Here is an 11,148-nt window from a genome sequence, read left to right as displayed (position 1 = left end):
TGTGTGTGTGTGTGTGTGTGTGTGTGTGTGTGTGTGTGTGTGCGTGTGTGTGTGTGTACAAGTGTATGTGAACATTTATACATGGGATACACTGTTTAACCGTTTAACCAAACCATTTAAAATAAAGAATCGTAAAGACTTTAAATTATATACTTAGTTATAATTATTTTAATTCTATAAAATAATTATAACTAAATATATAATCTAAGTTACGTATATATTAACATGCTATCGTAAGGCCCTATGAATTTTGTTATTGAAAAATACGAATTACTAATAATAATATTCAAATATTTGGAAATTAAAAATTAAAAACTCAATATTAAGCAACAATTTAAAAACTTAGTAGATATACATAGGTGAAATATAAAATTTTCCTAACAATAAAGCAATGAAGTTTTCAAATTATTATTCATGCCTATAAATTTAGTTAATCAAATTTGCTCTACCAAATTTTCTTCCGTAAAATGACGTTGTTTTGATTGCGTGTAAACAATCACCAAAGTTTATTTATTTTGAAGGGAATCTGTTACCGGAACATTTTTGAAGATTACTAAAACTTGCTTAGTAACGTGCCAATTTGTTTCAGCAAAGGATGATACAAAAGATTAATACAAAGAAATTTTATCTTCATATAATTTAGTTTTTTTTCATTTAATTTTAAATTTAATTTTTATTTTTTGTGGCTTTTAGTATCTATAGTTTATAGCTAAATATTTTTACTCATGTGAATTTCACAAATATGAATAGTCTTTAATTTACTTGTTTTAATACATAATTGTTTAATTCTTTTTTAATTATAAAATAATTTTTCTTGAATAAAATTTAGACAATTTTAAAAACGCAAATACATACTGATTTTCAAATTTGGATGCGTGTAAACCTGATTAAGCATAAAGCTGTTCTGAAAGCTTGTCTAACCGCTAACCTTCAAATGCGCAAATTGTGCACACATAAGTGGACACAACAGATACTGTTACAGATACTGGGATAAACGCAAAGTTAAAATTGGTTAAACACAAGCTGGTGCAAATATAAGTGCACCAAATAGAATGTATGCATGTGTGTATGTATGTATGTATGTATGTATGTATGTATGTATGTATGTATGTATGTATGTATGTATGTATGTATGTATGTATGTATGTATGTATGTATGTATGTATGTATGTATGTATGTATGTATGTATGTATGTATGTATGTATGTATGTATGTATGTATGTATGTATGTATGTATGTATGTATGTATGTATGTATGTATGTATGTATGCAGGGCCGTACCGTGAAACTTTGTAGTGGGGTCGTTTTTTAAAAAAAAATGCAGTTTTAAAAAACCAAAAAAATATATTACTAAATTGACTTAATAAAATTTTCGTGAAACATAGCTATATTTGTGTAAACAATGTTTACATAAACGAATTTATTGTTCTCCGAATATTTTTTCATTTTATATACTGCATAGACGTATAAAAAACTCCTTGTTTGAAAATGGGTATCGATATAAAGGTTAATAATACTTTGATAAATGGTCTAAATTTTTATTTAAAAACTAAACTTTTTTCATACAATTTTCTAGGATGTAGAGTAAAAAATAATTTTGAGACTTGTTTATAATCAACAATTTCATTGTAGTGGATATTCATGGTGGCTAATGAACCAAATCTGCAGTCATACTGGCTCTCAACCATGTCCTTAATTTTCGCATTGCTGAAAAGCTGCGTTCACATTCTGCGGACGTTACGGGTAGTGTACATCCGATCTTGAGAAGCACAAAGAAATTAGGATATTGATTTTCATCGCAGAATTTAATGGCTTTAGCTAGAGTATTACGCCTATCTTCAGGTTTAATAACAGACCTTTTTTTTTTCCAAAACATGAATTCTTGATCTACAGCTTCTGAGTTTGGAAAATCCCTTTTATACATTTCAACAAACTCTTGGAAAGCAGTTGTCTCCTCACTGCAAATTATTGAGGGAACCAAGCATAAAACCTTAGCAGAAATGCAATTTGTCATTTGGAATCGTATTTTGATTTCTGAAACGATGGTGTCAAGAAAAGGTATAATCAAGGCCTGTTTATAATATTCATGGGGACTCGTTATTTCTGTAGGCCTGTCTCATAGTGATTCTGGGAATCGTTGGTTCTACAAATAATTTATAAGCCATTTGATAACAAATCAAAGAGGATAAAAGAATATAGAATTTTTTAATTTTATTTAATGAACATTTGAACAGTTTATTTCTAGATAATTGCAATGGTCTTTTGACTTGGTTATACACTCATACATAAAATGATAAAGTCGACACTAGAACATGGTAGAAACAGACCAAAGACAATCATTAAACACTATTGGATGTTAAGAGCAAAAATTTGTCTAGAATACAACAGCTATTGTTGTTTCAACTTCAGAGGAAATTGATCTTTCGAGCTTTACTCATGGCGAATTTGGAAATCACTTCACCGTAGCACAATTTTTTGGCAAGATCATGCTCAATGGAAATAACCAGAAGATTCGTGAGTCGTTCTTGGCTCATTGTAGACCTTAAAGCTGTTTTAAATAGAGCAAGCTTACTAAAAGATCTCTCGCCTTCTGCAACAGAAACAGGGATGGTGTTGAAGATGCGCAGCAAAATGCAGACTGATTTGAAGAGCGGCTGAAGACCTTTCTGGTATATTCCGTTCAATAACGTCATGGAAGTGAGAGATTCTTTGGACCAAAAAGATTGGATCGCTTCAGAGCATCGAGGTGGCGGACCTCTTTAATAAGTTTCTCTTCCTCAACATCGGTCGCGTAGATTTGTGCCAAGACCTCGCATTTCTCCTCCAATTGGATAGGTGCTTCAACACTTTCTTCTGATTCTTCTTCATTTGACATAACAAGAGATTTCAATGACCACAAGAACGAAAACATATTCGTCGTCTTCTCAGCAGCTTGGAATCTATCGCTGACCTGCTGAATAAGAGTATCAAGAGCGGTATTGAATACGCTCACCTAAAACTCTTTTGCATCGTCTTCATGGAAATGAGCGGTGTTCCTCACCTCTTCGTGAAAGGTCTTCCTTTTTTTCGTCCTCTTCTTCACAAATTCTGATTGAAAACCAAAAGAAGCAAGACCAGATGCTATCAAACGTGCCTCATTAAGGATTTTACTTCATTCAATTGATCAGCTGTTAGATCAAAATCGCGGAGCTTTTTCAAAGATTCGAGGATTTCCCTGGATCGCTTGACTAACGGCTTCACGGCCTCGATTCGCGCACTCCATCTGGTTTGCGACGTTTGATGAAGGGACAAACCAGTGGTTTCAATCAAGACTTTCCACCGACTAGGGCTTCCACTGAAAAGATTGTAAAGTGACTGGACTCGGCCAAAGTAGTTCTTGACTTCAACCGAAGATTCAGCAGAATGAACACCAGCAAGGTTGAAACTATGAGCGCTGCATGGCATATAGAGACTTTGAGGATTTTTTTGCAGTATAATCGCCTGTACTTCTTTGTATATACCGGACATGTTCGCTCCATTGTCATATCCTTGACCTCTGCAGTTTTTGAGATCGATTCCATTTTGTTCTAAGACGTCCATAATAAGCTTGGCAATGTCAGCACCTATCTTTTTTTCAAGATTCTCGACCCTCAGAAAGCGCTCCTTCACGGTCCATCTTTTGTCAGTACCAAAGTATACAAAGCGGAGAACAAAGGTGATTTGCTCGGTGTGAGAGACGTCCGGAGTCCCGTCCACGAGAATGGAATAGTAGATGGCCATATGAGCTTCGTTGATGATGGCACCGTGAACGATTCCTCCGCACTCTTTAATGAATTTATTTTGAGTGCTCCAGCCCAAGTAATGGGCATTCATTTTGCTACCTTCTTGTTGGCAGCGGGAAACTTCTTCTAAGTGTAGTTGGAGAGTCTTGTTGTGCTTGGCCAAGAGCTCTAGGGTAGCTAGAAAGTTGCCATTGTCGTCTTCTCCAATCATTTTTGATGAACCTAAAAATTATAATAATAAGACAGATTTATTTAAAACAATAAAGAAGCATTTGTTTTATTTTATGATGATTCTATGATGATTTTATATTATGATTTATGAATATTATAACATATTTATTTAAAAGAATAAAGAAGGATTTGTTTTATTTAATGATTTCCAAAATATCTTGTTAATCTTATAAATATAAGCTAAATAGATTTAAAGATAGTCGGTATCACAATAGAATAATTGTAAATAGATTTACCTTTGAAACTAAGGTTTCGTGACGCTAAAAAAAGAGTAACATCTAAGATGCATCGTAGAACTTCACGCCACCTGGCTGCTTCATTTCTTATCGAGTTTTCAAGAGCTGCATCTATTCCGCTTTGATTTTCTAAGCTTTCTAGCGCCTTTTTCCATTCTATGTAAAAGTTTCGATGCTGGGCGTTATTCTGGTGACTTTTGACTTTCTCAGATAGCTTGTGCCAGTTGCAGCTTATTCCATCATTCCATCTTAGAAGGTGCGACTGGTGTCCGATCCCAAAAGATTGTTTGCTTCCAAACAGAGAACACGGAAAGCAAATAAATGATTTCTTAGATACACTCCAGACCAGCCAATCTCGGCATGTCTTCTCCCCGTTGAGAGAAGTTTCGTAGAAAATTGATTCAGGAACCTTCTTCTTATTAGAATCTTTCGGGAAAGCTGAAGGATTTCGAGGAAGCCCCTGTAGAAGCACAGAATCTCTTTCCACTTTGGAAAGATGTGCTACCCACAAAGCAGGATCATTGGAAGGAATGGTAGCGATGGGTTCTTCTGTTGGCAACACCTGAGAATAAATTTTAAAAAATCTTATTTTATTAGCTTAAAAGTTTATTAACATCATTTCTTTTAAAGAGGTAGAACTTACCAAAATATTCTCTTCATTCACAGCTACCATTCCGATTTTTGATAGGGGCTCTCCCGAGCTTTCAGAAATGTCAGTGACATCGTTTTCAGTTCCAACCTATAAAAATAAGTTAAACATTTATATAACATTGAATTAATCAAATGGGAAAATATCCTTTCACGGGTAAAACTATTTACTACTTGAATCGATTGACTCGGCAGGAAAGAGTTTGAAGCAGTAGGACTTTCATCTTCTCCTTTTTTTTTAACTGTAATACCACAGTCTTGAAGAGTGCGTTTGTTCTTTTCCTCATTCGCAGTTCTTTGAGCAGCATTCTTTCTTACATGACAACCAGAATCTTTCTTTTTGAAACCAGACATGTTTTAATTCTTTTTGAAACAGCATCCGCTCATAAGCAAAAAACTGTTTGAATTTCTTCTTGATTGGGTCTATCAGACTATCGCATCGATATCACGTGTTTCAAAATTGTTTCAAATTTGAGAAATTTTAAAAATTAGAGAAATAAATTTAATAAAATTGTTTTAATATTTTATATCAATATCAAACTACTTGGATTTAATCTAATCTCTTTTTTTAATAAAGTAAAAAAAGCTTTCCCCAATATGTTTGCCTGTTATCCTGTCAAGATTCAAAAAGTCAAGAAATACTTCTCTTATTTCTTTTTCTCCGTTTACGTATCTCATACATACTGATAGAATTTGTTGGTTTGCAGTTGTTACCTCAACTGCTGAAATTGAATGGTAACTTGAAGCTTTAATTTCATTAATTAGCCGCTCTTGTATACATTTCTTTTTTAATTATATCAATTAATTCATTTTGACTCTTGGGGCCAAGGTAGCTGACATCTTTGCGTAGTGGTGTTTTTATATGTGCATTAAGTTCAGCGTTATGGCGAGCTATTTCTTGCACAATTGCAAGAAAGTTTCCAGGATTACCATTTTGGTCAGAATTTTCCATACACTTTTCATAAGTTTCAAGAAATACAATTCCTTGTTTCCCCATCAAATGCACTATACTACCTAATGTTTCAACAATGTACAGGTACATTTGTTGTCGGTTTTTCAAAGTGCTATCGCTTTGTAATAGAATGGTTTGTCTTGGATCTTCAAAATGACAACAAATACCAGTAGCTTGTTCGATAGCTTCTTTAAGGTATCTTTTGCCTATATGTATTTTTTGTTTCTCTAAAATATTGTGCCATTCCTTATATCCACGGTTAACAAAAGCTCCCAAAGATTTTTTTATCCTGCTTTCGAAATAAAGTGCAGTATATGTAGTAGACTGCGTCATCACTTTTGCTGTAGACAAATCCATTTTGTAAATATTCTTCTTTACAAGCGCGTTTGTAACCATGTTTTAATGTTTTGAGAAATTGAAAATGTATCTTCTGTTTTAAGTTATTCGTAAACATTTTGTATATTTCATGTGGTGATAATTCTTGATTTCCGCGAAAGAGTTTGTCAATATCGTTTTTCTTCTTCTTTAAAATCACATTTTAAACTTGTTTGGTCTACTTCGCATGACAAGCTTTTGTTAATATTATTATCATCTTTAATGAATTCCTCTTTTTCTTCTACTTCGGGTAATGTTTTATCGGTTACATTTTGAGAACTACCAATAATAAAAAACACTTGAAACGTAAGTAATTAATAATAAACTTTCAGATCTTAAACTATACCAAAATTAAAAAAACTCGCGTAAACATTGCAAGAAAACAAGTAATAACAAAAGTACTATCATAAAAAAGTTTAACGTATAGATAATATCTATATCTAGTTAATATCAGACTAATCAAACTATTTATTATAAAAAGAAGATCAAAATAACTTTTTTACTTAAAATATCCAGCAAACGATTTGCATTTCTTTGCAGCATTTTGAAGCTCTTTTCTATCAGCTGCTTGATTCCTAATTTGGTTAGGCATGTTAACTCTATCGTTTGCTTTTAAAAGTGAATTAGTATTAGTAGAGAATTGTAATTATAAATAAAAAATAATCTCTCCAGAGTAAAAACTCCGGAGAGATTATTTTTCATTTTTCGTTTACAAAAGATTTCACAACGCAACGACTTGTAATTTTTATGATAACTTTTTTTTGTAATTTGTAATTTTTATGATAATTTTGTAATTTTATGATAATTTTATGATAATTTTATGATAATTTTTATGAAAATTTTTATGAAAAATTGTTTCATGAGAATGATTCATAAAAATCAAATAATTATCATAAAAATTTTGATTAAATATTTTGACATCGAAAAGAGTGTAGAAATAAGTTTTGGCGTCAAACTGAAATGCGGTAGTGGTGTAGTGGTAGAGCGCTCACTTCATAAGCGAGAGGTTCCAAGTTCGATCCCCACCACGTCCCTGGTAGTACCGCGCTCAACTTGTTTCTCCGCGCAGCGGCCTTGTTCGTCAAGTGTCGTGTTTCGGAGTTATAGAGTTGAGAGAGGGTTATAACCACAATTAAGTAGCCTCGTCTTTAGTGGCCTTCGGGCCTTGGGGAGGTGAATTAACAAAAAAAATAAATTAAAAAAGGTACTCTGCATAAAAAGAGGGGTCGATCGCACCCAACGACCCTCTCCACGTTACGGCCCTGTGTATGTATGTATGTAATGTATGTCTTAGAAGTGTAGTATAAACTATTCAACTAATGAGTAAATATTAAATTTAATCTTAAGAAAACTTGAGGTTTTACGGCATTTTGTCGTAATAGCATGAAATAAGTAAACTGTTTACTAAACATTTAAAAAAAAAAATGTTTAAATGTTTACTAAACATTTAAAAAAATGTTTAAATGTTTACTAAACATTTAAAAAAAAGGAAAAACACGATATTTTTTATTATTGACTTTTGTTCAATCTTGCTATAAATTTGGTCTTATGACGTAGGTGGCCAAATTATTATGGACAGTAAAAAAGATCTGTAATTTTCAAGTTTAAATAAATTTAATAAGTAAATGGTTAACTGGCAGTTATTTTTGATCGTTGGAGGGCTTTATTTAGAATAAAAAACAACATAATTACTTATTTATAGCTAATTAATTTTTCATAAAAGGCATTAACATAATAAATTAGGTAATAATCGTAATATTTTTTTTCCCCACCCTTTGCTACAATAACGGTTTTCAGGCGCCGGGACAGACTGGAGTTATGATGCCATTCTCTATTAAGTTTTCTATCTATTTGGACTTGATGGTTAGTGATTAGCTACAGCGGCAGTGGCGCAGTGGTTAGAGCGCTTGCTTTTAAAGCTGGTGATCGAGGTTCGAAACGAGTTCTGGACGTATTTTCGCACCTAAATAACAAAACAAAACAAAACAAAATAGTGATGGTCTCTTAGGCCATTTTCCCTTGGTTGAGATCACAGACCACATCATTATTCTTATAGGATGTTTAACCTTTCCGAACACACTTTTTTTTGGTTTTTAATACAGATGTCTCTGAATTTATGGTTGCAACGTGGAGAAGCAGTCCCTTTTCTGCCTTTTCATTTCAACGTGGTCTGCTTCTAGGGCATATTTGTATCGCTTTTTCTTTTTATTTGGTTTACAAACGGCTTCAAAACTTCTATAACTGCTGTTATCTTTTTATGAGAATGCGTGGAATGAAGAAATAAGGCTTGTACTTCCCTACGTTTTCTCTTGGGTTAAGTCTGAAGACTTGCCTATACTAAAAATAAATAATGAGAGGTTAGAATCGTTACAAAAAGATATTTATGTATTGAAAATAGAAAAAAAAAATTAATAATGCATTAGAAAAACTAACAAATTAGTAACCAATATTTACGTTTTGATAGGCCTGAATTTGAAAAACTTGCAAAATTATAATCCAAAAAAAAACAATCGAACTTACTATTTCTCGCATAAGGCAGGCAGTGCCACATTTTAAAAACAATAATAATAATATCAGTAACTAAAATATACAAGAAATATTATTTTAAAACAATTTATTCGCACGTAAAATTTTAAAATTACAAAAAAAGTAAATTGTTACTTAAAATGTTGTATACAAGTTTTCTTGCAATGCCAGTTATATTTGAAAATCCTTTAGACATTTGACAATTAGAACTAATGCACCTTAAAACTGATAAACAACCCCATGTATATAAACGTTTAAATACATAAATAATTGCATGAATCTATTCAATCGTGATTCTTTTGAGATTTTGGATGCCGCTCGAACCAATTATAAATTATAGGTAAAAGAAGCGATCCACATTATATAGGAAAATCTCTTAAACAAACTTTTTATTATATTATTAGTTTATCTATTTAATTTAATTTATTTTTATTTTGGTTTATATTGATTGAACATTTACCGAGTTAATTTTGTAGCTATTTTTATTGGTTTATTATGTTTATTTTTTGTCAGTTAATATTTTTCTGTAAAGTCTATTTATTTTTAACACTTAATTATTTTGTAATATTAATTACTAATAATAGTATTTTCAACAGCTTCATACTGATTGAAGTAAGTAAGTGTCCTTGTCTGCTAGTGAATTAGAGTCTTTTTGTAATGAAACCGAAACTTTTATTTACATTTGCTGAACAAATGCAAAATAATTCAGTATAATTACATGTTTACAGATATCATTGGTTTCGGTTACCAAAACAAATCGAAACCAAACTTATGTATAGTTACTCTAAATATTCGGATTATTTTAATATTTAAATAAATTATATATAGCCATAATGCGCTTTGTAGCTTTCGTGAGTTTTATGAAAATCCGTTTCCTGAGAAAGTTACAGTGCTTTAAAAAAAAGTTCACCTATTTAGATTTTATTGCTTGAAGCTTTTTTTAGAATATCATAAAATAAAAACTAAAAAGGTATTGAACAATTTTTTTCTTATTTACAAAAAAAAAATTGTTGAAAAAATCTTGCATCTTGGATGACATACTAAAACAAACAACTGTAAATGAAAACGTTATTGAACATAATCACAATAATTATTTATTGTGATTATGTTTATAGGTATTTAGTTCATTTTTTAAGCTGCTAATGAATTTTATTCGAACCTTGACAAGTTCTTCGTCCATCCATGTCTAAAAATTAAATGGATTCAAATCTGTAAATAAGGCGTGCTAGACAAAAAAAATCTACTTTGTGTTCTATCATGTTTTAACTGCATGAGCAGTGTGGGTATGCGCCATAATTTGTTGAAACTGCTACCATTCGTTTTAATCAATCAGGATGTCTATTAAAAGAAATACACATTTCTGTAGCGTTTGTATATAGATGTGTTGATTAAATTGGCCTGTATAAATGTTTAAATTAAAACAGCCCCATATATCTCCTTACCGCCACCTTACATCCTTGGTACAAAAAATGCCAATACTCTTTATCGCTCATTTTGAGATCTTATCAAAATATTTTAAAAGTATTTAAACATTTTTTAAATATTTTTTAAACTAGTGATCAAAAGCAATTTTATGCAACTTTTTATAGGAAATTGTCAAAAAATATAATTTAATATATATAAATTAATAAATTATTTATTTATAATATTTGGGTTGGAATGAAAGTAGAACAGAAATCAATTTAAAAGTTTGTGCATTTTTTTTATTTTTTTTTACAATATTTCCGGTCAGTTTTTTGTATTTCTTCAATTAAACTTAATAATTAAAGTGAGAGACATAAAGCGAATTTGTTATTTAAATGTTCGTTGTAGAGAACTTCTTATTAACATGTTCGTTGTAGAGAACTTCTTTTTTACATGTTCATTGTAGAGAAATAGTTTCTTCGTCGTGCTATATAAAAAAAATAAAAAATAAAATAATATTTTTTTAAAGAGCTTTTAGCAAAAATGGTAACTTTTACATGTTTGAAAAAAACAATACTTTGCAATTATTGCTTTAATAACTACAATAGTTTTAATCATTTTTTATTTTATTTTTTTTCTCTAACGAAAATTTTTCTTCGTTTTCTCTAACGACAATTCAATAGCTGCATATTCAAGTTTTGTAGCTTGCACTAATTAATACCACTCGTTTTAATTAGTTAACCTATAGTTATTAGTTAATCGGCAATAAATACCGCCTTGGTATTTATTGTTGATTGCTACCGTGATAGTATTTATTGGCAATTGCGACCGCCTTGGTATTTATTGTCGATTGCTATAACCAGTAAAATTGAGTTATATAGTATCCAAAATTGACTAATCGTTGAAAACGCAAAACTGTTTTATGTTTAGGCTGCTTGTTTTTTTTTATTGCAATTTTTTGATTGAATTCATTTAAAAACATAACCACAATTAATTTTTTATTCCAATTACTAT

General features: G+C 31.1%; 1 protein-coding gene across 1 annotated transcript; it reads right to left on the bottom strand.

Annotated features, from left to right (window-relative positions):
• Window positions 1–1,523: 1,523 nt before the first annotated feature.
• LOC136084748 (zinc finger MYM-type protein 1-like) lies at window positions 1,524–6,735 on the bottom strand. The gene is made up of 4 exons (XM_065805522.1): window positions 5,049–6,735; window positions 4,873–4,968; window positions 4,230–4,791; window positions 1,524–3,984 (listed from the first exon to the last, which is right to left on the bottom strand). Exons 1-4 carry the CDS (start codon window positions 5,229–5,231, stop codon window positions 3,125–3,127), a joined length of 1,701 nt encoding a protein of 566 aa, XP_065661594.1. The 5' UTR covers window positions 5,232–6,735; the 3' UTR covers window positions 1,524–3,124.
• Window positions 6,736–11,148: the final 4,413 nt, after the last annotated feature.

Source organism: Hydra vulgaris, chromosome 09 (assembly GCF_038396675.1).
Source record: "Hydra vulgaris chromosome 09, alternate assembly HydraT2T_AEP".
Taxonomy (NCBI): Eukaryota; Metazoa; Cnidaria; class Hydrozoa; order Anthoathecata; family Hydridae; genus Hydra; species Hydra vulgaris.
This window is presented reverse-complemented; position numbering and strand designations above follow the sequence as displayed.

Coding starts and splice junctions, on each gene's coding strand:
- LOC136084748 (XM_065805522.1), bottom strand. CDS start 5,231: ATGTCTGGTTTCAAAAAGAAAGATTCTGGTTGTCATGTAAGAAAGAAT. Junction 4,969..5,048: donor CGAGTCAATCGATTCAAGTA/GTAAATAGTTTT, acceptor TTATTTTTATAG/GTTGGAACTGAAAACGATGT. Junction 3,985..4,229: donor ACGAAACCTTAGTTTCAAAG/GTAAATCTATTT, acceptor TATAATTTTTAG/GTTCATCAAAAATGATTGGA.